The sequence below is a fragment of the Grus americana genome, chromosome 18 (assembly GCF_028858705.1).
Source record: "Grus americana isolate bGruAme1 chromosome 18, bGruAme1.mat, whole genome shotgun sequence".
Classification (NCBI taxonomy): Eukaryota; Metazoa; Chordata; class Aves; order Gruiformes; family Gruidae; genus Grus; species Grus americana.
The window spans coordinates 4821704-4848930 of record NC_072869.1 but is presented as its reverse complement, the minus strand read 5'-3'; the positions used below and the strand labels follow the sequence as shown (position 1 = coordinate 4848930).

Here is a 27227-nt window from a genome sequence, read left to right as displayed (position 1 = left end):
ATTATAATAATATTTTTAGTGCTTTGCAACTTTCCTGAGTGTCTGTCGCGTCCTCCCTAGGGTCAAACTTCAGCAACTGAAAACCAGTGTGTTAGCAACACAGGAGGAGCTGTGTGTCTGGTGCAGAAATAGTAGTGAGATCATTTGAAAGCCTTGCTCAGACCTTGGTCTGTGGAGCTGGGCAGGGGGATTGTCCCAAAGGCTGTTCAGACCTGCTTGTCCTGTTAATAAAGTGTTGGATTGTCTTCCCAGCTCTCTTGCTTTTTGAGTATCCCTCCGTGGGATGGCTGACACCTTTTTTTTTTTTTTTTTTTTAAAGAAGGGGAAAAGAGCCCAAACCCAAGCCGTGAAACCTTGAACTTCGAAAGAAAAGACATGTGCCGAGTTGTGCAAACAGAGCGTGGTGTGGCAGGGGTGACCGGGCTGCCTGAGCCAGCTGGGCCATGTGTCGGCGAGAGCCCTCGCTCTCAGCAGCGCGGCTGGTGTCCCGGCAGCCGGGCCCTGCCTTTGTACATGGTAAACGACAGGGCCAAGCTGGGAGGATGCTCGGCATCTGCGATGTGAAACTGCGGTAACGTTTCCTGCAGATTAGACAACTAAATGTACAAAGTATTTCATAAAGCTGCGACTGCTGGTGAGACCACCTACAAACAATTGCAGGGAAGGCAGTGATCTTAGATGAGACAGGAGAACAGTGTTTGCAGTGTTGTCTGAATCCCAGATATATGGCTGAGTAAATTAACCCATGAGTAAATAAACCCCAAATTGTGGAAATCTTCACATGGCTACAGCAATGTGATTCCCATTTTCATTATGCCTGGAATTTAATGGACTGCTGAAGTTTGACCAAAAGGCATTTCTTGTGTCAAAATGAAAAATTACAGATCAAAAGGGTGACTTTGCAGACAAACATATCGATCTAAAGCCTGGGTGACACAGACTTCCTGGAAGAGAGCCCAGAAGCATGTCTGTGTTTAAAGTCAAATGGCTGTAGCCTTTTACCACTGATGAATAAAAAATGTTTTTGTCTGCATGCCGAAGGCTCAAGCAGAAACAGAAATTACTCGATTTGTTCTGCCGGAGGAGCAGGTACGTGTTCGTGAATAGTAATCCATTGAATGCTGCAGTATTCAATAATTTTAAAAATGACAGTAAGATAGGAAATAAGAAATTTTTCCCCCCTCTGAAAACTCTGTTTATGGCAACTGTAAGAAAGGCAAAGTGAGTCTCCTCATTCTGTGTTCAAGTGGCAGAGTTACTGGTGACCTTCTCTAGCAGCATGAGGAGGAGAGCAGTTGTGAAGTTCCTCTGTGAGGATCCCAGTTGTATTTTTGCTTTGGTACAGGAGTAGCAAGTCTTACAGGGGTCCAGTCCTGAGGATGCTACTGTCATCTATAATTAGATCCTAATGAAAAGGTCCGGGTGTGCCTCCCTGAACAGGATGAATGAAGGGGTCAGCACAGCATGCTGCTGCTGCTCCCCTGAGAGCAAGGTGTAACGTCATGGGTGATGGCAGCAGGATTTTGTGAATGATCTCTGTGGGCACCCAGGAGAGGGAGCGGCAGTCCTTACTGCCATGCTGGTGCAGTGCGGAGTGGTGACGGTGCCTTGGTTTCCCAGGGGAACCTGTGAAAACAGAATTTAAATAGAAAAATTGGTGCTGAATGGCAGCGACTGCTTCTGTGAGGCCCAGAAGATGCCAGCTGATGCTCAAGGCAGTGTGTCTGAAACAAACTTCAATTATGCAGGGAAGGAGGAGCAAGGGGGATGGATGGGAGATTTCTAATCTCATCTCCACAGTCTGTTTAACCTCAGCAGCACAGGGCCTGCTGGTCACAGAAGCCCTGTTCCTCTCCCTCTTTCTCTCTCAGGTGCTTATTCATGGTTTTGACTGCATGAAAGAAACAGAGGCTCAGAGCCCAGGCCTGGAAGGTTTGTGCATGGGGGTTCTCCTTATCCATGTGAGTACCCACTGGCATTTACCACTGAGTGAAGTTTACTGCAGTAAGCAAGCTCTTGCAGGATGAAGGGCAGGAACATGAGTAAAGCTTTTATTATGACCTTGGTGTAAATTGGAAAAAAAATATATATTGGAGCTGATGAAATTATATGTTTGTAAATGCAGTGCCATGGGAGCAGAGTCAGATGTTGCATTAATATAGCTTCTGACCTATTAATCCTCATATGAATCTCATATTATGGAGAATAATTTCCTTTGCATTTAGCACAATACAGCTCCACTGGTCTGGTGATTATGGTGACAAAGCCAGGCTTCAGAGTCCAGCCTGAGACATCATGTCAGCAGTGCAAAAAGCATCAACAGCAAACAGGACAAGAGGCAAAGGGCACAAACTGAAACACAGGAGGTTCCATCTGAACATCAGGAAACACTGAGCACTGGAACAAGTTGCCCATGGAAGTTGTGGAGTCTCCATCCTTGGACATACTCAAAAGTCATCTGGATGCAGTCCTGGGCAGCCTTCTATAGGTGACCCTGCTCGAGCAGGGGGTGGACCAAATGACCTCCAGAGGTCCCTTCCAACCACAACTATTCTGCAAAACTCCTTTGAAGTTTGTGCTGTTTGCTGCTGCCTGAAAGGCCTGGGGTCAAACCTGCCCCTGTACTAACAGCAGCGACTTCTTTAGGGTGATGCTGTCTGTAACTGCAGCTTGCCATCTCGTTTGTGGCAGCAGAAATTCAAACTGTAGTGCTGAGTTGGTAAAATCATCTAAGTTAAAGAATTTAAACTGTGTGTGAAGTCAAGGCAAGGACAGCCTAATATAGAATTTAGTGTTTACTGTCTTTGAATAAGCTATAATAAACTCATACAGGATGCTCAAGAAAGAGACGGAGCCATCAGCTAGCATCGCAAATATGCCAGAGGGTTCTTGGGAGCCCCAGTCTGAAACTTTTGCATGTTATTGCTGGGCACTGTGGCCATCAATTGAACCCAAAGGGTCATAAGAATTTGACAGCATTGTGCAGTTTGCACCATCACAGCTTTATTGGGACTGTGAGGATTATGCATCTGAATTGGTGGAATCCTTGTCACTAATTTCGCAGGGATTGTACCCAAGTTCAGACACATATTTCATTGTAGGAAAAGGAAAGCAGAAGGCACATGAGGCTTTACTGGTGTAGCTGGGTTTAAAACCTCATTTCATACTCCTAGTGTGTAGACAGGAGGAATAATACTGCGACAGCATCTTTAATTTTAAGAAAGCATCTTGTATAGGGCTGCAAATGGTGTCCATCTCAGCAGTCACTGCAATGCCTTGGTGCCTGTGTAAGACCTGTGCAGTGAGAAATGAGCTCCCGCTCTGAGCCCAAGCCCACTGCCTGTTAACCTCTGCTTGAGCTGAATTCCTGACTCCTGTCCTCTCATCACTCTGGGCCCAACTGAAAGAGTACTTGTGAGCTACCAAATATAGAATGCACGCAGCCTATTTCACAACTGGAACTTGCAAATGCTGGAGTGGATTTCATGGACTGAAGCCCCCCAGGGAAGGAGCATTACAGTAAATAATGTTAGTGCATTTGTTTAATCCCTGGGGATTGTGGAATGTAGGATTAAAGTGGGCTAAGGGGATTTCCCCATTGACAGCTGCTCCTCTGTGCACAAACACACACAATTTTTTTATATGTAACTTGTTCAGCCCCAAAGAATTTAAACTGCATATGGCACTGTGCATAACATGACCGTTGTTTCCACATCTGGTTACACATATCTGTCTCCCCCAGTAATTGTCTTTAATAGACACAATTGGGGATGAGGTAGTTGTACTAAGAAGAGACATAGCTCTGTGTTTGAACAGGAAACCATTATTTCTGAGCTTAATCATAGCTTGTTAGTCCTGTGATTTTCTCCTCTCCCCCATATACACACAAGCACACGTGCTTTAAATATGAAGGCCCCATTTATGGTGGGGCATTCATCTTGTATTGAAAATTTGCAGAGGTTCCTTGGACGGGCAGAGCCTTGGCTAGTGAGCAGAGAACAAGGCCATGTCTGAGTGGTGACCAGAGGCTGGAGCTCACTGGTGTTACGTGGGTGTTCAGAACTGAACAACCAGGTCACAGTAAATATCTCAGAAGCACTGCAGTTTCTATAACTCCTTAATGGACTTGGCTGCTCAATGTTCCCGCAGAGGTACATGGGGTCAGGCCAGCTCCTTGCAGCACATTGTATTTGCACATCTCAGAACTTTTAATCATAAACTTGCTATTCCTATTGTTCTGATTAAAATAAACCCAAATAAATCTGCCTCTGGGTCTCTGGCATGCATTCATATTTTCAGGTGAAGACCAGTGAATTTCATCCTGTGCCAGCAGTGGAGTTTCAATTATTTCTCTCACTATATTGTCTTCAAGTTTAATTTCTTTGACAATCTAGTCTCTTTGTCAACAGGTCTGATGCTGAAATACCAAGCTGTTGGCCATAAGCCACACTTGCTTACATGCTGCTTAGTACCACACGCTGGAAAGTTAACAAATCAATGGATCTACTTTCAGAGAAAGGTATTGCATAAGGATAGGCAGGATCGAGAAAGAAAAACTCAGATTAATGCATGCATTCAGCTAGACCAAACTGTGTCCCCAGGGTGTAAGCATGTCCCAGTCAGCAACATGCAGTCCAGTCTCCCACCCACAGAAGCTCCCTCTTCACTTTGGAGGTATCACACCAGTCTTCCACTTTGTGAAGCCTTGTGGAGACCTATAAAGAAGCCACTACATCTGGTTTGTGGCTCTTGTAAAAATGTTTTCTTTTTTCCAAACAGGGCTATTTTAAGAAGTGATAGAATCTATTGTTCCGTAGTTATTGTTCTGGGCTATTGTTGGTCTAATGTTATTAATATATTAGCCCTTTGGCTGCCAAACGCCTTGAAACAAACTGCTTATATTTATTTTTAGAACTGTGAAAGTTGTGATGCTTTACAACTTGATACGCTTGTGATTACATCTGAACTGAATGTAGAGCTAATCCTCTTCCCAGCTCCCATCCAGACAGGGGCTGTAGTCATGCGTTCCCAGCACACGGTTCTGCACACCATGGAGAGCAGCCAGCAGGTATTTGTGAGAGGAGATGAAGTCCAAAGACCTGACCTTCTCAGGTATGGAAATACCTCCTGCCAAGGGAAGACTTGCCTGAAATGTGCCTTATCCAGTTACCACCAGAGGACTGCCAGTGCCATCAGTGGAAGTGGGAGCGTGCTGCCAGCAGCTGAGCACATCTTGTGGGATTGGGCTCCCTGCATAAGGGCTCCAGCTGGGCAAAAATGTTGTGTGAAAGTCTTGCCCTGCTCTCATGGAAATTAAGAGGTGCTTCACATCAGTACCAACGGAGGCAAGATGAAGACAAGAAGCAACATGTATGAAGCTGCTGAAAATAGCAAATTTTACAGTTGGTCAGGACATCAGCTAAGCAGTATGCCATCAGCTTAATTAGGAAGAAACTTCTCCATTCCCTGGCTTGCTCTCTGCCTTCCATACGTGTAGGTATATTATTTGCTATGAATGTGTTGTGCTCAGCATTGGTCTGGAGCTCTTTGATACAGCCAAAAAGCAAGAACAGTATTAAAAAAAAAAAAAAGAGAGAGAATGAGAATATGAGGTTGGCAGATGCAACTTGCAGTCTCTGTAAGAGTAATAGTCTCTTAATTTCTAAAAGCTGTTGAGGCCTTTTCTCATTCAATGCAAGTGATTTCTACAGCATCCATGCCCTTCACCAGAAAAAAGGTTAGTGTCCTTACACAGTTTTTGGAAGTCTGAATTTCTACCAGTACTCACTGAGCATCATCACTGCAGAACAAACTATTGGGTGTCACCATTCCAGATAGTCAAGAAATTCTTCATTTCTGTACCTTCCATCAGTATGTCTTATTTCCAAAATGCTCATACAACTTCTTCCCTTTTTCAAACCTTTTTGCCCATCGTCCATGACTCACTTTGCATTCTACTATTGGTTTTAAACAACATGTTCCTTGGCTCTAAATATTCATTAGGCTTCCAGCCAAGGAACACATTCTTCTGTGTAGAGAGTGGCTTCACAGCATTGATCGAGAGCAGTTACATGACAGATCAAGTTCTCTCTGTCACATTCTATCCACACAAGCCAGATAGAGTCACTTGCCACACCCATAATGATGCTGGTACCATAAAGCTCTGAGTACACAAAGGCTTCTAGTGCAACCTGCATACATGTGCCTGTCTTATGTGAGTTCTGTATAGACACCGGAAAAAAAATCCAGTATAGACAGCAGGGATGTGCATTTGTGTCCTGCTGAACCCAAATATTTAGAAGATGCATCCTCTGGATGCTGGCTTTCATTCTTGTTAGCTTTAGCTCTTGAAGCCCAGTTTGGAGCTTCTTGCTTAGCTGAGGTTTTCCTACCAGGTACAGAAGATACGATGGAGACATTCCCATGTGTTGGTAATCCCGTCCCATCACGTAAACTCATTCTAGTCTGCATCTCTTGTGGGCCTGCTGCTCAACTCAATGGAGCTGTGTTCCTGCTGTGATCTTCAGTGAACATCACCCTGATCGCTGACATCTCACAGGAACAGTGAGTGATCTCTTCTGTCTTTGTAGGACAAAACCTTGCAAACCATACCTCACATTTCTGGTGGCTTCAACATGCTGCTGGACTGATAACTACTTTGCTATCACGCCAGAGTTCATGCAAAGAACTGAAGCTCTCTGTGGTATGTTTGTGTTTTGTCCCCTTTTCCACAGTTTGGCACACAAAGGATCTGTAGCAAAGATTAAAGGGAGGTGCAGTAACTGTCCAACCCCCTGTGACCTGTGGGCAGAGCCCACACATGCTGGGTTGGTATCCAAAGCATATAAAAGTTTCATTCCAAAAAGTCCAGAAAGCTGAAACACGAGGTGGGTGTGGATGTGCAGGGGAATAATGCAAGACCAAAAAAGCAGGAAGAAAGAAAATTCTCTTTTTCATGGCATTTCAGCTGTCCCTTGTGACCTGACCTGACATTACTGAGGGCCTTGTGGTGTTTTCTTAAAACACTTTTTTAACTGCATATGTGGATAAATGAGTGGGTTTTTACAAAACCTTTCTAGATGCATTGTATAGCTGTCTTTGTGCCCAGGTTTTCTCGATCATACAGATATGTTCACCCAGCCTTACTGGATATGTAAATGAAAAGACGCTGGATGCACAGGAGGGTACAGTGTGTCCTCCGACATCCCTGTGACAGAGACAAGGTATCTACCTGGCTACTTCGAGGCATGCAGGAGAAGGCTGGACACACAGGGACGTGTACAGGGAGATGTCCAGGGAGACGCTGGCTATGAGCAGACAGGGTACTGGGGAGGCGTGCGGAGGGGGTGCCGCCGGCAGCAGCCCGCTGGGGCAGTGATCTCCGGGGTGATCCCCAAGGCTCGCAGTGCGGCCGAGGGTCTTCCAGCGTTTGTACCGGCGCGGGGGGAGGCGTCGGCACCCCCCGCGGCGCAGCCCAGCAGGCGCGGCTTCCTCGGCGTGGCCTTCGCGGCCGGACAGCCCCGCCGGGCCCGCTCCTCCGGGCCCGCTCCTCCGCGCCCGCCCCAGCGCATCCCCCCGGCCCGGCGCGGCCCCCGCCCCGCGCCAGCCGCGGCCGGCGGGGAGCGGCCGCCAGGGGGCGCCCTCCGCCCTCGGTGGGCCGCGGGGCGCGCAGGTCGGCGCGGCGGGGCTGCCCCGGCGGAGGCGCCGGCGGGAGGAGCGCGGAGAAGGGCGGGAGGCGACCGGCTGCGCGGCGGCGGGACGGCGGCGGGCACCGCGGCGCCCATTTCCTGCCTTGTGAGGGGCCGGATGGGCCAGCGGAGCGTCGGGGAGGGCAGGGGGTGGGGAGGGCAGCCTGGGAGAGCCTCCAGATCTGCCGAGCTGGGTTGCAGCGGGAGCTGCCCGGCGCAGGGGTGGGGACTGGCCGCTTCCTTAAACGGCGCGGGAGCGGCGGGGAGCGGCGGAGCGGGTCTGCACCCCCCCGGTGCGCCGGGACGCGCCGACCCTCCCGGGACGCGGCCGCAACACGTGGAGCAAACTTTCGAGGGATGTGTGTCTGCCGCCGGACAGAAACTCCGCCGCATCGGGATTGCGCCTTAATCTTGCACGGAGCAGCTCGCCTCTGTCTGGTTTGATGGTTTTTGGGTGTTGGTTTTTTTAATTGCTGCTTTTCGGTGTTTCGGCTTTTTTTTCTCTCTTTTTCCTACTTCTGCTGCTTGTTGGGTCGGGACTTTTTAAGCTCGTTGGGGCAAACGCAGCGTTTGAAAAGCCGAGAGAAATGTTGCAATGTCCCTTGTGGCAACGATTTTTTTTTTTAATTTTGCCTTTTGCAAGAGCAAAGAGAAAGGGTGGAAAAAAATCACAACGTGATCAATACCAGCTTAAATACTGTCTGTGAGCAACCGGGTTGCGGGAGGCAGAAGGGGGATCGCGGTCGCCCGCTGCTTCTCCCGACTTGGTTGTAGTTCAGCCCGAGTCCTTCCTCTGCGTAATCCCGAGGACCTGCGGGTCTGGGCAGGGGAGGCGGCCGCAGTGTCCCTCCAGAGTCCCTTTCCCGTGCTCCCTCCTCACTCAGAGCAGGTAACGGAGAGGCTCCGGCTTTTTTGGCCGTTTGAACCGTAACGGGGTGTTTTCGCTTCCCCCCCTCCCCGTGTACGAAGTTCCCGCGGGAGCGGGCTCGGGCTCGGCGGTGCCGAGTCACGATGCGCTGCGGGGCCCGGCCCGGGGGCTGCGGGCCCGGCCCGAGGTGCGGGGCTGGCTCCGGGGCGTCCGCGGCTCTGGGGTCCGGGGCCGGCCGCCTCGCCCCGCCGCGGGCCGGGCCAGCTCGCAAGTTCGGGGAGGGGGCGGCGCGGATCGGTGCCTCCCCCCGGCCGGGGGCGGTGGCGGCTGCCGAGGGCTTGGCCTCGCTCCGGCGGGGGTCCCCGGGGGCCGGGGGCTCTGCGCTGGCAGTGGGCACCGGCCGGAGAGGGGAGTTCAATTAAAAAATAGTAGTAAGAAATCGCAGCCTGCGCCTGATGGGCGAGTTGAGGGCTGGGTCTTTGCGGGCGAGATGAGAGGTTTGTGTCTTCAACTGGCCTACAAAGTCCCAGTTCTCGGCTCCCAGAACCTGCCGGCCTCGCAGCGGGCGAAGACGGAGCGCGGCGGCGCCGCTGCCCGGGGCCGCTCCCGCCGGGACGCGGGGGCCCGGCCCGGCGGGGCACCGGCGGGCGTTACTCGGGCGGCTCTCGCCGCCGTGCCCGGGTCCGCCGCTTTCCCGGCGCTGGGGCCGGCGGGTGTCCCAGGCTCGCCGCGGGCGGGCCGTAGGAAGGGGACGGAGCTGGTTCTCCGCAAACCGTAAGTGCATTTTGGTTTCTTCCACCTCTGAAAGGGCCTTAAACGTGCGCGTCTTACCAGTGCTGGCCGCCATCCCCGCGGCTTCCCTGCGGGCCCCGACGTGCCCGGCTGCGGCCGGCTCCCGGCTCGCAGGACGCTGTGCCCGGGCCCAGCCTTAGCAGGGAGCGAGCGCCCGGGTTTCGCTCCTGCAAGGCCATGTGCATCCTTCTCGCCGCTTTCACTTTCAGAAAACACATCTGTTTTCTTTTTCTTCCTCCTCTACCCCCCCCTTTTTTTTTTTTAAATAGATCTAGTCACATACATACCAAGTGGCCTGGCTCCCAGTAATTCTCTTCATATTCACCTAAGTGCTTTTACCCCCCCACCCTTCCCGTGTTCCTTGTTACTTGTCTTCGATTTCGATTCGGCACATTGCACTTCTGGAGACACTGGCTTGTGCTCCTTCTTTGGGCACAGTATATATACAACTCTGTGTGTGTATATTACTGTTTGCTTATATAGCATTGTATTTATAACTTCTGTGCCCTTCTGTGTTATTACAGTACATTTTAAGTTCTTAGATTAGAATTATTTTGAGGGTCCTCATAATTTTTTTTTTTTTATTTATGTAGGGATGTTTTTACTTCTCTCTTGTAAAGTCAATGATATTGACCTGGAATAAGGAAAAAGGCCAAGTGGCAGCAGTATTCTCATGGCTAAGGTCTATAAAAGCAAATGGAAAGTTAAAATCTTCTTGTTTGTTTTTTTGAGCCACTTAGAATTTAATTCTGTCTCTGATGTAGCATTGCAGGAGTCCACATTCTGCATGTGTGTACGCAGACATTTACAGACTCCACACAACTTTTACACTCTGACCCCATGAGATTTTTGCAAACAAACCCTGTTTTCAGTGCTATATTCTGTAGCATTTGCCTATAAAAATAACAATATTTACTCTGTTTCACAATTAAGAAAAATTTGCAATTGATATTACAGACCTCAGCATACTTTTTTTTTCTTCAGCCCTCTATATCCAAACATTTGCGTGCAGCATACTAAAATGTATTTTAATAGCTATTCCTCTGACATGCGTCAAGGCATACAGACCTTGATCTATCAGAATTATTTCCTATGTGCAGTCCCCCCAGTTGCCTGTTTGACTTCAGGGACAGCAGGCACAGTCAGGTCTGCCCTAGGCCTGTTCTCTTTATAACCCTATTTATATGTACTGGTTGGGAGCTTTTTTTTGAAACCAAAATTTAAAGGAAACTTTTTTGCACCTTTCTTTTCCCCGCATGCCTATTTTTCCAAAGACCTCTGTCTAGCAGCCACAAAAAGGAAAAGTGTGTGAAAGTAAGGAGTAAAGGCAAAAATACTGTTATCCTTTTAGGAGAGAACACCGTTAGAGACCGTTCTGCTGGGCTATTTGCAGCCCTCTTCTCCCTGCAGATCTGTAGCTCTTAACAAAATTAATCTGCAGTGAAATCACAGAAATGTGATTCTAATCATCCACCCTGGAACAAGACGAAGCTACAAGAAGACGAGCATAGTGTAAAAATACTTTAAGCACGCGGAGCGTATCATTAACATTAAAACCTGATGGTGTGAAAGGGGGAAACGGGGAGTAGATTTCTGTGCCTCTTTAGCATGTTCCTTCCAACTTCTTGTACGACTTCTTAGGTATCACTGGCAAGCAGTGATTTCTGTTGAGGTTGTTTGTGTTGCTGTTCAGGCTCTTGGAATGGCTGGTAGGCTAAACTGAAGTTTTCCCTTTCATAGGAGATTTTCTTAATTGTGGTTTGCTTTGTAAAGCTGGGTAAACTGCTAGGTTTAGCTTTTGCCAGGTTTAACATAATCTGGAAATTTTTTTTACAGCAACAATTGGTTTCTTCCTGCCTTTAAATAACTCTGGCAAGTTTTGTCCCCCCAAAACCTATTTTGGAGCACTCTATAGCATAATTTGAGTTACTATCTTTTGATATGAGTGTATCATTCAAGATCCAGTTGAAGCCTGGCTTCTGTAGGGAGTGAGTGCTCAGCATTTTATGGTCATCAGGACTCGTTAAATGTATTCATTTGAGCTTCCAACTCCCTAGCCACTTTTAGAAATCTTTTTTTTTTCTTAATGACATTTGCCAAGGTGAAAGGACACATTTTTTTCAAGCAACATTCATCTGTCTGAACTAGTGTGGATGGAGTCGTTTATAGCTGTTAGAACTCTGTTGACAGACTTGCTGATACCAGGAATGTATTTTTTTCTCCATTCATCTACATTTTTAGCGATTATTTAGATCATAGCTGCACACACCACACTAACAGGCGCTTTCCAACTTCTGATTGTGCCCCAAAGAACATACAGTGCAATGCAGATGTGTTTCTCAGCATCTGTTTTACACTGTTCAGTTTAAGCATTCTCTCTGAATTAAAGCTCAGGCTGGAAGGGAACATTCCCTCATGCCCCAGATGACTTTTTGTGGGTCAAATTACAAAGTAAAAATATTTTATTTTTAAATAATATTGCTCTGAAGGCTGGGTTGGGGGTAGGCCACAGTTTAGCACTTTCCAAATGCTAAAGAAGATTGTTCAAGCTTCTGCTGCAAGTTGCGGACAAGCTCTTAAATTACTGTTTTAGCTCTGAAGCTTTCATAATGTCCTTTGCTCTCTGGGATGCAGACTCAGTTATTCCCCCCTTCCCCGGTTAATAATGGGGCTTTGTTTTATTTTTACTTCTAAACTTTATGCCTCTCTTGCTAATCTTTCTGTGTGTACAAATATGCTTTCTTCGTCAGTCAGACTTGGCAATACTTAGGCCACACTAAACTAGTTCTGGGCAGTATAGCAAGGCTCTCTATTTATCAGGGCCTTTCCGGGGAAGTTTATTACACTGTAGGAGTGACATTTTCAGCCTTCTGAAAGAGTTGGTAAATATTTGGCAGGTTCTACTCCTTCAACAAAAAAAGGGCCATATTTCATCTGTGATAAGGCCTGAAAGAAAACTATCTAGGCATTAAGGGCTTGAGTTGTTGGGCAGAAGGGTGGGGTTTGTGCAGGATATTCTTTGAATTGCATTGAGTGAAGTCAAATGTTTGCCTGCAATTTAGGAACCACTGTTCCTCTATGTTTGCAAATAGAGACCTTCAAGCCAGGGTTGTATTTTAAGTTGCAGGAGGGCACAGAGCATAGCAAGTCTGCGGTGTCTGGGTTACAAATATATGTAATCAGGGGCAGGTCAGCAGGCACGCTCTGAATCTATCAGCTCTCTTGTTCAGTACAGACCTTTCACAGAAGCCTGGACATGCTTGTGTTAGAGCCTTGTGCCCTAACGAGTACTAAATTTCGTAAGAATGAAGCATCCAGTGTGCACCCAGCTTGCAGACGCTTTCCCCTCCGCTCTTGGCCCCATCCGCAGATGGCAAACCCTGAGCTTGAGGTGTGCTCTGTGCCAGCTCCCGCTGCAGGCCAGCTCTTAAGCACACAGAGGCAAACCAGACGTGGAAGAGAATGTGATTTTTTTTTTTCCCTTCCCACTGCTGGCCTGCTTGAGAAAATCCTTGCAGCTCTTGCTGATTTCATCACTTCCCTTCTTGGGGACCCAAAAGCGACAGATCCCAGAGGGGAGAGGAGCAGGGCAGGAGAGCCTAGAAGAGGCTGCGGAGTGGCTCGTGCTGGTCCGCTGGTCTGCAGGTGGGGACACCCCTCTGAGGCTTCAGCCCCTTCCTGCAGCCCAAGTGACATCCCTGCAAAATGAGAAGGATTGGTGGCATCTGCATGGCTTTCGCAAGGCACAGTGCTGTCTCCCTTTGCTGGGTATGATCTTTGCTTGATAGAGGGGTTTCTGCTTTCTGCCGAGGTTCAGTCACTTTGGGGGAGCGAGTGAAAAGGGGGTGTATGAATGTGGTGGTACTAACAAGAGGATTACAACTGCTAGGATTTCAAAGAGGGGAGTGTCTGATGCTGAGGTAGAGAAACCCTTGCTGAGGGCAGAATAGGTCTTTCAAATCCCATTGCCAGTCTGCACATTCATGTGAACCTTAGTGTGAGCCAGCAACAGTGTGGAAAAGAAATCATGTGGCTGCAGACTGAAGGAAATGAGCCGGGGTGATGCTGGTCCGGAGACAGCTTCCTCTTCCCTGCCTAACTGATGGACTGTGGATTCATGGCATATTTCTTTAGCACTGAATAATCAAAATATTTCCAAGACATTGCTTGGTAGATTTGGTTTCGTATAGACTTCTTGGATTTTATTTGGATCTTAGTGGCCTGTCAGTTTAGGAGGGTTAGGCCGATGGGTTTTTTCCCTTCTGTAGCAGCAGGCCTTTTGTTCTTCCTCTCCTTTGGCAGAAAGTGCTTCACGGTGTCCTGAACGTCCACGTGGGTGGATGATGTGCCCACATTCCATGGCATCATGCACGATTTCAGTATTTTCTCAATACAGATTTGTTAGTGACACAATTTATAGGTCCAGGACGGGAGTCTTGACTCCTAGATTGTGCCTGCTAGTGTTGTCATTCATTATTATTATTTTAATTACAAAGCATCCCATCTGACCAAGGCTTTGGAGTCTTGCTCAGACAGTTACAGTACACTACTCAGAGAGTTGCAGTGCAGATGACAGACGGCAGAGGAATGCACACTGCTTCGGGCATTATTTTGAGGAGCAAACATTACCCTGAAGTGTCCGACCTGGTGAAAGGGTCAGTCCCTGTACAACTGGAGGTAGGGCAGGGACTCTTCCTGTCCTTTTCCTGGTGAAATCTTGATTAAATGAAATAGTGACATACCAGTTCTTACAGCTGTTTTGAATCTCTCGAAAAGCACTTTTTTATTTTCAGTTCTAAGTATGGAATTTCCTCAAACTATAAAATTTGAAAGCAGATTTCATTCAGCAAGATGGCTTTGCACGATAACTTTTAAAATATTGTGAGGAACACAATTTAAAACACTTAAATTTAATTCAATCAGCAGCCCATAGGAACTAATCTACAAGTGGCCCAAAGGCCTGCTAAAATTAGTCATGGTTTTATGTTTTTGGAAAAAAAATTCCTTAGGAGTGGCCCTGTTGCTTTACAAAGAACAGGGCTTTTGAATGCGATACTGTCAATAGGGTTAAATTCAAATACGCAAGTGCCATAGTTTAAGGAATAAATTCCAGAAGCTGTTTAACGCTCAGCTTCGTTACAGAGCAACGATCAGGTTGGGTTAGGCAGAATTGCCGTATGCTGAAACATCTGGAATAATATCACATTTCCCCAAAACGGAATTTTCTTTCAGAGCAGCAGCAATTGCTGATATTTGAGAGGGTGGAGCTAGCAGCAACCTACAAATGCTGGAAAATGAATTAAGAATTTATAGAGTGAAATATTGAGACTTTGTCAGGAATCGTGATTTTGATTATGATCTCTTGTTTAAAACATCAGCGCATTCTGAGAACTGGGACTTTCCAGGCTGCGGTGCTTGGTAGGACAGTTTACGCTGGGGCCAGGAGCTTGGCTCCTTGGCACTTGGCTTTTTAGTCTTTTGATGAATTCCAGTGAAACAAGTTGTGGCAAACTGATTTGGAGCTTTGGAGCCAAAATATGCATGAAAAATCTTGTATGAAAAGAGAGATTGTTTCATAAAGAAGAATTTGAATATGGTTCAGTTAAAGTATGCTTGATTTAAAACTGTAAATGCTATTTTGATATTTTATGAAAGATAAAAGTTTCCTCAATTCTAGCATTATGGGTATATTTTACACCCAAAGGATACTATAAAAGTAGACTTGAAATCTCTCTGCATTTAAAATGTTTTTTATTACAGAATCTGATTTGACTACAAAGATATTTTGTATAATTGTGACTTCATCTGTTAATTTTGAAGGAAATATTTCTGGAGGAGGAAACATTCCCATGCAAATGTAACAGTTGTACAGAACAAGAAACAGAAAGGTGCTTAATCACAAATGAGCTTGCCCATTTTAATTTACCTTGGACCATAAAGCCAAACAAATAATGTAATTTGGGAGAAAACATAATCAGATATTTTACAGTATCCATTTTTTCAGTGTTGTGGATTATTCAGCAGTACAGTTAATGGTGTTTTACGTGTAGCTTTCAATATATTAAGAGCGTCCATTTCACATGAACTATTGTACATACCCAAAACTTAGCTTGAATCTACATTTTAAAACCAACTTACATTATTTTTTAAAAAAAACAATTGCACTGAACAACGAAATTCAGCTGAGTAACTTAAGCTGAATTTCTTAAATCTGAGTCAGTAAAGAGCTTCCAGAAGTTCATCCAAAATAGATTGTAACAAAGGAGCAGAACTTCACTGAATCATTTCACAGTGTTCGTTAGCTGCGACTCGAAGTGCTACACTGAGATTAGAATTACGTTACTCCAAGTCCCAGACTAAATTTAGCTCCAGGATTCACATACTGCACTCGCTTCATTGGAAGAGTTTGGTTCGCTTGTAGCATATTTGAGCTGGTTTTGCATCTCCGTGGGGAATAAATTATAGCCTGAATGAGAACATTCACACACATTTATGACATTAATGCTATATGCAGTCGGAGGTTCTGCATGCATTCAGCCTTTAAAACTAATACTATCTCTAGCCTCCTTCCAGAACTTTATTTAATTTCTCTATCAATGGCCATTAAGGCCAGTGAGACACAATGAAACAACATTTTTTTCTGACAGTGTTTCTTTGCAGACATCTTTGCAAACATAGTAATAACCTTCTCACTTCAGAATTTCCACTGGAGTGAACTCTTTTCCCCCCAACCTAGCCCCCTGTGAGTAACTGCCCTTGTACAGCGAGTTGTTTCACATGCCCCCAATAAAAATGTAATAAATCCAGAGTAAGGAGAATGCTTATGAGCCAGTGTAAGGTGTTATGTAATACTAGTTACATAAAATTTTGGATGTCTTTATACTTTTAAGATATTATTGCTTTCAAAAAGAACACAAACTGTAGTTTCAGTTCAAAACATCTGATAGGAGTTTAATCTTAAAATATAAATTGGGCTTGTAGATTGTCTACATCATGGAATGAATTTACCGCTCTCCAAAGAAGCAGCAGGTGTGCCCATTGCTAAATAAAATATCTCCTGTAAGCCAGCGGAGATAGCCTGATCTGCACCAGCGCAGGATTTGTCCCGTACTCTAATTTTGGTGACTGGTAATGGTTTTGGATGAAACAGCCATGAGCTCTTCTGTCACTTTAGAGCAGTACGTTTGTATGTGTTTGGAAATTCTGTAACTTTCAAACCTTTTCTAACTTTGAAGTGCATTTTCCAAATGGAAATATTTTATAACTAGCTAGCCACTGGTGTTACATTAATGCTGAATTATGGTCAGTTGCTTGCAGGCAGCAAGCATGGGTTTAAGTGCTTAAAAATACATATAATGAGGCTGTTGCAAAGCACAGTGGGCTGTGCTGTCAGTTGGTGTAAATGGGCACGAGTCTTGACTGCAGTGGAGTTGCACTGATTTATTCCCCCACAAGTCCGAACCTGATGGGCCATAAATGTAAGCAGTGTTTTTTAGAGACCCAGCTTGTGCAGCCAGGGTCTCCCTGAGGAAGGAGGATTTGTATGGGTGCTACCTGTGCCTCTCTTGCATGTGGCCTGTGTGTTGCGCAGGGGATGACTGGGATGGGCATGGTGACTGAACTGTTCCTCTTTTCTCTCCTTTCCTTCCTTGAGTAAATCCACACCTGGAAGGAAACACTTTAGTCCAGGTGAAAGAAATGTAGTACATCCCAATACAGCTTCAAGAAATAACCTCCCTACAGAGTGATTTCCACAGCAACTAAAAATATGGCCAAATACTTTTTTCTTTCTTTTCTTTCTTAAATGAAATTTGCTACAACTTCACTATTCCAGGCATAGCTTTGAATGTAAGCAGCACTGCTGAGCTATTACCTGACAGCCAGGAAGAAAAAGAGCTGAAAGTGAAAGCAAAACTGAGTATATTGATTATGGTGGCTGATCTGAAGTCAAATGAAAAAGAGCAGCAGGGAGCGGGCAGAAAAGGCACGGGGTTTCCACACGCAGCATATTCTTGCCAGCTGGTCCTGGTGCCTGCTGCTTACCGTCTGTACTGTCCGTAAGTCTGTCATGGCCAAAGGAAAAATACCTGCGTATGCCCACAGAAAGTATTCTGAGTCCAGCTCAGGTGAACTGAAATCTTGTTAACCACAGCAGGGGTAGGAGCAAGGCCTCATGTTCATTAATAGCACTTTTAAAGGGATAGAATTTTCTCCTTTCCCAAGCATTTCTTGTGCACCTCATGCAGTATTGAAGAGCAATCATAAACCTGGACACTGGTAGAGCTTTAACGGACAACATCTCGTTCTCATTAAAGTATGTCATTACTGGCAAATTGATTCCTAATTCACCTAAGATGGAGTTCAGTTAACTTCATTTGTCTAAAAAGTGGGTCCTTGGTCTAGGCTCTCTCTCGAGGCAGAGGGAAGGGGGAGGTGGCTCCAAGGTCAGTGTGTCTCACGGGGCTGGTTCAACGCTTGGGTGGGAGGTAGCATCCTTCAAAGTGCTGCTCTTATCCCACCAGGCAGAGGAAGTTTGTACAATCAACTTTTAGTCACAGATGCTAAGGCTTATGGCTCCCCATGCAACTTATGCAAATGGCAAGGCTTTTAACCACGTATTTCACATAACTCTTAGATGTGCTTGGCTTTGGTATCAGAGGTCTAAAACTTGTAGGTATGAAGCTGCTCCTGTCACAAGTCACTGAATGCCAGTGCATGCCTACACAATTCAGCTTTTCTGAACGTTGCTGTGACTATCTTTCAACCTATGTGGCAAGTGAATTGTGTTTCTCTAACCTATTCTTATGGCTCTAAACTATTGGCAATTTTAAGGACACTAGCTCAACTTCATGTTGCCAGATGCTGTCTAGTTTAATGAATGACACTGAGCAAACGAGGGGAAGGTGGTCCTGTGACTTTCACTGCTGTAAGGAGCTTCTGGATATATAGGGTTAGACCCAAAACCAGTGGGCATTCCCAGTGTTTACTGAACCTGTATCTGGCAATCTGGTCCCTTTAGAAAAACATTTCAAAGTTACCACTGTGAAGTAACGCAGAAATGAGAGGAAAAGAAGGCATGTAAATTCCCCCAAATGTACAGCATTAAGGCTAGGTTCCCTAGTAATATAGACCTCATTTTTCTGTGGAAGATTTTACTACATTTTATACAAAAAAAAGCTGTAACCTTACAACAAAACCAGCATCTTGGGCAGAGTGTAACATAGTTGAAGAGCTTGAGGTCACAATATTAATGCTGTGAGAAGAGTGAGGGCACCCGGGCTCAGCCAGCCGACTCTCTGGGGACTGTGTTTTCTTCTGTTCCCTGTTGTGCCCTGGTATCCAAAATAGGTGTTTTTCATGAATGTACTAGCAATAAACAGCATGTGATGGGATTAGTTAGGAGGAGCAGCCAAAATGTTTATCATTTATTGTATCTGTTTTCTTCCTCAGAGAAGGTTTCCCTCAGAGACATGTGCCTCCACTCTTGTAATCAAATCCTGTGTGCTCACAGTTGCTTGTTGCAAATTGATTTGCACGTGCTCTGCTCTAATTGACGTTGCTCAGCTTGTCAATATTAAATGATTTGACTGGGTGAACCTGGGGCATGGGTGTTCCCCCAGTTTGCAATGCTCCAGCTGGCAGTGCCCACGGGTCACACGCCTGCCTCGAGAAGCAGCTCTCGTCCGGTCCATCCAACCTCCCCAAGCGGGGATTTCCTTAGCCATAAAAGAGGCAGTTGTATCTTAAAAAAAAATGGAGCTCTCAGGTCCCAGTGTCCTCTGCTTGTTCCTCCCAGGGGAATGGATACAATTTGACCCTCCTGAAATGATGATGAACTAGGAATAAGCCTTTGCTGGAAAGGTGGAATAGCACAGTGAAAAAAATCCCCAGGATCATGTACGCTGTAGCTAATGAAATGTGAATTTACGTGACCATCCATAGCTGATGCATATTTTATGCTTGAGTTCTTCCATGTGATGAGTCCACTGCTAGCAGGGGCAATAGTTTTAATGATATACTTTTTTTTTTTTTTAGGACTTTGTACACTGCTCAGACATAAGGGAACTAATCCCTAAAATGTGCAAATGAAATTAATGTAAGTTCTTACCTGAAGCCCTAGTCAGGCAAAGTAAAAACTAAGCCCAAAGCTTTTTAAAAGCTTGTGAATTATAATAATTAGCTCATGTTTTAATGCTAATACATTCTGATAATATACATACTATTGTAATACCTATAATCACTATTGGTAGGAACGTGAGGAGAATAGGAGCAAAAGCTGTAATTTAAAGAAAAGAAGTCAGAAACCAGACTTTGGGTGAATTCTTTGGAGTGTATGACCACAGGAATATTCTTATATTCTTTCTGCTTATTGAGCCTCAGAGAACTGGAAAATGCGGAGCACCAGAATACCTGATAGATCCACTTAAAGCTCCAGGTCAGTAGCATGCTTAAGCACATGCTTAACTTTAAGCATATAATTAATCATATCCCTGGTCCACGGAGTAATTAAACATGTGCTTATGTAGTTTGTACAGCGCAGTACCAGCCTGCGGGCATTCTCTAAATACTGGTGTGCCTGAGAAAGTGGTGAATCAGAAAGTGGGTTTTGGCTGGAGTTTGGAAATGAGCTTAAAAGAGTGAGTTAGGCACCCAGCTCTCATTATATTTGAATAGCTATGGAAAAGCTGGTCTTGTTAGCAGAACCGCATAAGTAGCAAGGTGTGGCCATTTACTTTATGGTAATGCCTTAGTTTTGTTTAAAGTGAAATGATTAAAAAAATCCCTTTCACTTGGCAATTTCCTGCTGCTGTCCTATAACTCTGCTTTTCTCAATGCCACTCAGACCAGATTCCATTCCAGCAAAGCCCAAGCCAGGCAGCAGCCTCTGCCTGGCAGCTTCTGTCTTAACTTGCTGGTCACAGTTTAGGCAGATTCAGAATCGAAGGCAGCACTGGCAGAGTGATGCCAGCAGCACGGCTGCTTTTCCTGTTGGTGGTCAGTCCAGGCACAGCTCTGTGATACTGCACTCCTCTGGGACCCGGCAGGTATCTCCGCACTGCTGCTTGCTATCTATACACCTACCAACCCGCTCGGGTTTCTCCAGCTCTCTGTGCCCTGTGCTGGGGGCCATACCCTTGGGTTACCGCTGCAGTAGTAAACCTGGCTGTGTACTGAGCGTGGTCCTGGGCAGAGCTTTGGCCCGGGACTCTTCCAACCAGTCCTGGATATGGTCTGAAAGTCAGCATGAGCAAGGGACTATTATCTATAGGCTGGTTGGATGTCCACCCCCTTCTTCTGGTGGCTATGAGACTTTAATAGGACAGCTGCAGCCAGATTGGCTGGTTGGCCGTGCCCTGGTTAATTTACTAGCAGTCATGTAGCCTCTTCTAGCCAGAGCTCCTCCTCTGGTGTTTTTTCTCCTAGCATTCTCCCTTCCTGTCCCCTTCCTTGTGCCAACCAGTTTAATACATTAGCCGTCACACCAGCGAGCTCCCTTCTGAGTCGCTCTGGGTGTGTTTTGCCAACGTGCTTGTCTGGCCACGCGATTTGACCAGGCAGCACTGCCACCCTCTTCTTTGCCAGCCTGAGCCAGATAATGGTCTCTTGCCACTCAAGATGGGTGTAATGTGGCAGCCTCTAGAAGACTTTTTGATGACTAATTGTTTTGCTTTATATACTTAAAGTCAGTTAGCTGCTTTAATTTCCTTGTTCTCCGAGGCCTCTGCATATAAATGCTAGTGAGGTCACCACAATGAGGCAAGTCAGTGCAGCATCAAACGTTACTATTCAAACTATTGGCCTCTGTGTTGCTGAATGGTGAGAGGCTCGTTTTCAAAGCGGCCTCCATGGAAAGTCTGCGTAATGTGTTTGATTATCCAACCTTGTCATTTTCAAAGGGATCCAGTCAAGATTAACAGGGCCTAAATGTACCGTCCCCTAAAAATAACTCTGGCTTTCTAGCTCCTCTGCTGATGTTGGGGGTGGCAGGGAGGAGAAGTGACGCTCCAAACAGAGGATTGCAAAGGAAGTGAAATGTGAAATGCACGTGGCCACACTCGCCCCTTGTCAGCCCCAGAGGTGCTCAAGCAGTGTTTGCTTTAGGGTCCCGGTGCAGTGCACCTTCCTGTGCGTGGGGATTCTGCTGGAGCCACGAGAACAGGGAGCTCAGCGCTCCACGCAGAGGCTGGACACCTGTCACTGCTGGAGACAGCGGCAATGGGGATGTCGTCTGTTCCTTGGCAAAGTGAAAGACTTCCTATATTTTCCTAATGTGTGTTATTTTTATTTTCATGTTTTCTTGTGGGTGAGGGAGACTAATGAACCCAGCTAACATGGGCGCTTCTGGAGCACGCTAGGGCTTGCACAAAGGATGGCCCGATGAGAGTCATGGTTTGTGCTGGCAGGACCCAAAGCCAATAATTGCTGCTCTTAGTAACTTGTTCGTGGCTGATGGCATTTCCCAAACGCTGGGTGCAATTGTATAGTGCCACAGTCTCTCTCGGGTGCAGGACTGGCTGGGATGGATCACAGTTAGTCATGCATTTGTTCTCCTGCACTCCACAGTTAGTATTTTTTGGGGACCTTTTGTGTCATTTTCAAGATGGTGATCAGCCCGATCTTGATTTTTGAGAGCAGAATCTGAGCGAAACCTCTTTTCAGAAAGTAAATCCCACGTGTAAGTGATTTCTGGAAGCCTGCTTTGCCAGCAGTTCTCCACAGTAGCTCATTAATTTCAGGGACACATTGGTATTGGTTATTTTCTTGCTGTTGTATCTGCTGGCTCATGCACCTGGAGTCAGCTCCAGGTTTGGGAAGTGTACAGTGCACAGAGTCCTTGGAGTCCTGGTGCATTTTTACCTGCTCTGAAGGCAGCCCTTCATCCTTTTTTTTAAGCTACCTAGGGCCAATGCTGCTGCCATCTAAAAACAGAGGCTGAAGCTCTTGTCTGGGCAGAGCAGGATCCCGCAGCTGTTGTAAAAGGGCCAGAGTCTCTCCTGTGAGTGGGTGTTATTTGTTTGGTAATACCAGTCCACTCCAGCTGAGGATCTGTCCCTTTGTTTTGTGTATAGGACAATTTGTTTTCAATTTTTGTTTCTGAAAGGAAACTGTCAAGACAAAATTCACACTTAAAAACATTAAGGGAAACAGCCCTTTGTCCGTTTCTAACAATCCCCTTCAACGACTAAAGCTGGAAGAATTGTAGAAACTGCAATCATTTTTCACCTTTGGTTTGGTTTTGTGCTCTTCTTGCGTTTTCTGAGTTTCAAATCCAATGCACCAAGAAGACTTCAGTCCTAAATCACCCTGATAACATAAGTGTAACCTAGAGATGTGTGTTCTGATGATTAAAATCTCATTGTCCCTTGTCTAGGGCAGCAGGGAGCTGAGAGCAGCTTGGGCAGTATTCCCCTCTTCTCCTAGTACCCACAACCTCGTGCTGGCTTTGCAGTCTGAGAAGGAACACGTAAAGCCTCCACAGAGGCGGTTCCTTGGAGCAGCACACATGCATCCTTGCTGGAATCTGCCAACAACCCGATGTGAGTAAAATAAAATCGGGGTTGAATAGTCTACCCAGGCTGAAATCTGCAATGATTCCAGTTACCTGCTTTTCTTTACCTGGGGCGTGCTCTGTCTGCTTGTGGTGGGGTCCTGCTGCTGGGGAGGTTGTGGTCTCCCTGGGGCAGGGCCTCATCAGGTGTTCTTCCATGTCAGTACGACAGCAAGTGCTGCAGGGGCCTGGTCCTTGCCTAGGGCTCCTTCCAACTACAAAGAGTTGTTTATTGTCAATCCAACAAAAAAAGGGAAAAAACCTAACAACTTTTGAAAATAATAACAGCATGCATCTCGTTTTAATTTTAGTCCTAAAAACTACTTGATGCTCATTACAAAGGAATTGATTCCTTAAATGAATGAAGCAGCCGTGAGTGCTGCTTTCAGTGTGGGACTGCTGATGCTCTGACTCATGCTTTGCTTCTTGCAGGCTCTGGCTTTTATGCTTCATTTAGGACACCAACGTCATTAGCATTCAGAGGGCTGCTGCTTTTTATTATTATTATTATACTGCTGTTGTAATTTTTTCAAAGATGCAAATAATATTTGGATCAGAATCACGGCTCATGTTTTATTACCAAATCAGGGCATAGGGTTTGCTTTCATTTGACTTGCAAGCCTTAGAAGAAATTCTAAATGAAAATAAGGTGTGGCTTTGTACAAGAATCAGAGGGTCTCAGGTTTTTTTGGATGCCAGGTTGCCTGCTACTGCAGAGTGTCGTCCCTTCTTAGGACGGGTGAGGATATTTGTCTTGTGTTGCACATGGCTGGGATCCTTGTGATTGCCCCAAGCCTTGGCGTTTCCATTGCGCGCAGAGCAGCCACGCCAGCCTACCATGCGTGTCCCTGGAGATGGCATGTTTGAACTGTAGCAGCTCCAAATGAGATGCTCTGTGCAGCTGAATGTGGCAACTCGGCCTCTTTGTTTCAGAGCTGAATGTTAACACACCACACCGGTTGAGGCCAGCAAGCACTTGAGCCCAGGCAGTGAGAAGGGGAGACTGCGCTCTCTGAGATTGCTGTGCTGCTACTTGCATCTCACCTTGCAGGTTTTCGGAGACACTCAAGCGCTCCTGTTCTTCCTAGCCTGTAACTGGAATGGGGAAGAGGGTCCTTTGCTGAGGGACACGCTGTCTTTAGTGCAAGGAGAAAAAAAAAAAAAAAGGAAACCCCTGAGAGTCCTCAGGGGTTTCCTGCTCTGCCACAAACACCCTGAAAGCCCTCAAGCACGTCACAAAGTCCTTCTTGGGGGCAACAGCTTGCACGGACGCTTGCAAGCCCACCATGGGCGTAGGGCCTGTCCCAGCACCCTACAGACAGAGAGTTCATGGGGAAATGACAGAGCAGAATTGTGGGAATCTGCCTGTGGTTTCTGTTGAGTCCACCTCCATCAAAGTTCAAATTACTGATGAATTAAAAGGAAAGTATTGCTCCTTGCCCTCAGGACACACTGGGCTGAGATTTCCAGGAGGACTTGTGTGGGTTGAAAATTCCCAGCCAACTACTTGGCACCTTTTCAGCAGGGAACCTATAGATCTTTTTCAGATATTACTTAAGCTGAAAGTGGTTGAGAAATCAGTAGAAATTCCCTAATTAAAATCCCAGCTTTATTAATAAATGAAGAGCAACTGCTTCTGCAGTTGGGCAAGTGGGTGTGACCTGCTCCCACTGGAAGCTGGGTGCTGCAGCTGGGTAGCTCCGGGCACCCCGGGGATCGCAGGTTACAATGCACGAGTGCAAGATGTGCAGCGCCGCCTGTGCAATGAGCTGGTCAGCCCTGGGGTCTCTGCTTCTCTTGGACAAAGCGCCAGCATTCATCTGATTGCCAATGCCACGTGTATTTGCAGGACAAAGTGTTACTGCCTTTTGCCCCAATGGTTTGGGGTATTTGAGGGCTGCTTGCAGCTAGCTGTGCCAGGCTTTGTTTGATGGCATTTCTTCCGAGTGGCAGACGAGCCATCTGGTGTTATGTTGAAACGCAATGCGGTGTTTGCTTAGGAGGGAGCCTGCAGGGATGACACCAGTTCCATACCTTCTGCTGGCCGTATCAGGGCTGGGGCGACTACTGGGCATATCAGCACAGCTGTGTGTGCCAGCATGGCATGGCCATGCTGGAGAGAAAGGACCCTGTCAGACCTCTGCCCTCCTAGAGACGGACTGAGTGGCAGCAAGAAAAATGAGGGACTTTCAGGGGCAGCTGTGTTTTACTAACCCAGTCATAATGCCCCTAAAAATCCTTATTGTTCTTGCAATGGTCAACTGTGACCTCCGGCACGGGGAGGCCTGGAAGGAAAGCACTAGCATTTGGGGCAGGGCAAGTGTGGAAGGGGAGGGCTGCCGTCGGGAAGGCTTGCTTGCAAGTTGGAGCAGTGTTTTAGGCTGAGGAAGGATATTCTGTTGGAGTGGAGCTGAAAAGATGTGTTGTTGTGAATTGTGGTAACAGAGCGTGTACTTTGTATGACAGTCACGGTGTGAGAACTGGAACGCGAAGTGGGGAAAATGAAACAAACCAAGCACTTTCCCTCCCTGTCGTGTCTGTCCTGCATTTCTTCCCCTGCCCCAAGTGAAATGCAACTGGAAATATGCACAACTCCACCCCAGAGAAAGAGCCCCTACCCAAACCATTCCTCCTCCCACTCCTCCCAGTTCCCTGTTTTACTCCTCTTTCAGCTGAACTGCTGTAAGTCATTGCAGGTCTCTGCTCATCTTTAGCACCCTTCTCAGCTTTAGTTCTACTCTAGACCAGAACAGGATGCAGTAATTGCATGCAAAGAAGCAATTTGTTAAACAGAACCATAATATTCAATTATTTGCCATCTTTATGCGTTCTAACACTTCATTTGCATTTCTGAGAGCTTCTATATGTTGAGTAAAAGTTTTTATTTTCATTGAACTTTGCAACAATGTTCAAAGCTTTTATCCTTTAATAACTCTACCTAGGGGTATGGATAGTCAAATTAACCTGGCCCCACAACAGCAACAGTCCCTTTCGTGCTGTCTGGTTGGGTTACTCATTACCTTTTTGAAAAGGCTTTGTTTAAAGCTTTTATAATGTTTATCAATTAATTGATATGTTTATCAATTAATTCTGCTTTATATGTCTATGCCCATAGATTAGAAATGCATGCTCTTTTTTTTTTTGCCTTTTTTTTTTTTTTTTACACTAACTACATAGACTTGCCTTTACACATCACTTACATATTTTTAATTGGGTTATATGGCTCTGGAGGAAGATTTACTCATTTGTTATTTGTTATTCTCAGGAGCATTTCAACTGCTTTTCTTAAAGCTGAATACTTTGTAAATGAGAAGTGACTAGAAACCCCGAACTGAGTCCAAGGTCTCGCTTAACTTTAAGGCACACTGACATATTGACACTACACCAGTTAAGGTATGGTATGAATCAGGAGCTGTACCAGCCACTGTGGAATGAATGTGTTCACGTGAAGTCATCCTGCTGTAGCTATTGCAGAATCATCAACTGCTCTGTGTAAGCAAGCCCTAAAAGACAATCCTTGTCCCAGTGACTGTGACTAGATAAGACGAGACAATGGGCACAAGAAAGGCACCTTACTATCAGTTACAGATGCGTACTGTTCAGCCAGCTGGGAACAAAGAAATTTGGGCTGCTCAAGGCCTCGCAGGACTGTCCAGGAGTGTCCTTCCCTGTGGGCTGATGCCAGGACCGTATCACAGGAACTGTTTGTTTCAGGCTTTGTCACCTTTGATTTCTGAGACTGCCCCATCATAGGAAGCCCCAGACCCTCTGCTCCTCTCCACGAGGATTTCTTCATGTAGCAACTCTCATGTCTTCATCTGATACCGAAACTAGATGGAGGGGCTTGAATGGTTCCTTGGCAAGATGCATGGATGGCATTAGTTTAATGTGTTTTGATTCTGGTATCTACCAAACCAACTGGACCCAATCGCCTCAACTGCTAACAGGCTGCAGAGCAATGACCTACTACAGTGGAATATTTTTTGTGCTGAAAACAGAAGATTGGGAATGAGGGTTTGTAACTTTTTTGGATGTGTTTCTATGTTACAATTTTTATCTTTAGTATCACCACCTTACTCAAAATAAGAATATTTATATGTTAAAATAAACACATTTTTTTCTCTGAAATACTGGAATATGCCTCCCCAGCTTCTTCCTGTCTCAGCTCTGCCACTATGGAGAGAACCCATTCATGGATTTTAAAGTCAGAGGGACGAGCCTGAACCTCTAACAGAGGCTGCGCACGGAGCAATTCCTGCAATTCATCCTGAAGCCAGGGCTCTGATGAATGGATCTTTTTCTTTTATGTGCTGTGGAAACTCTGTCTATA

At 46.0% G+C, this 27227-nt stretch overlaps 1 protein-coding gene across 1 annotated transcript in view; it reads left to right on the top strand.

Moving 5' to 3' along the window:
- Window positions 1-1032: 1032 nt before the first annotated feature.
- LOC129214828 (translation initiation factor IF-2-like) overlaps window positions 1033-27227 on the top strand; it is a 55927-nt gene continuing 29732 nt past the window's right edge. Inside the window, exons 1-3 of the mRNA XM_054847071.1 lie at window positions 1033-1089; window positions 1872-1932; window positions 8589-9330. Of these exons, the coding sequence (XP_054703046.1) occupies window positions 1033-1089; window positions 1872-1932; window positions 8589-9330 (860 nt within the window). The remainder of the gene's footprint in view (window positions 1090-1871; window positions 1933-8588; window positions 9331-27227) is intronic.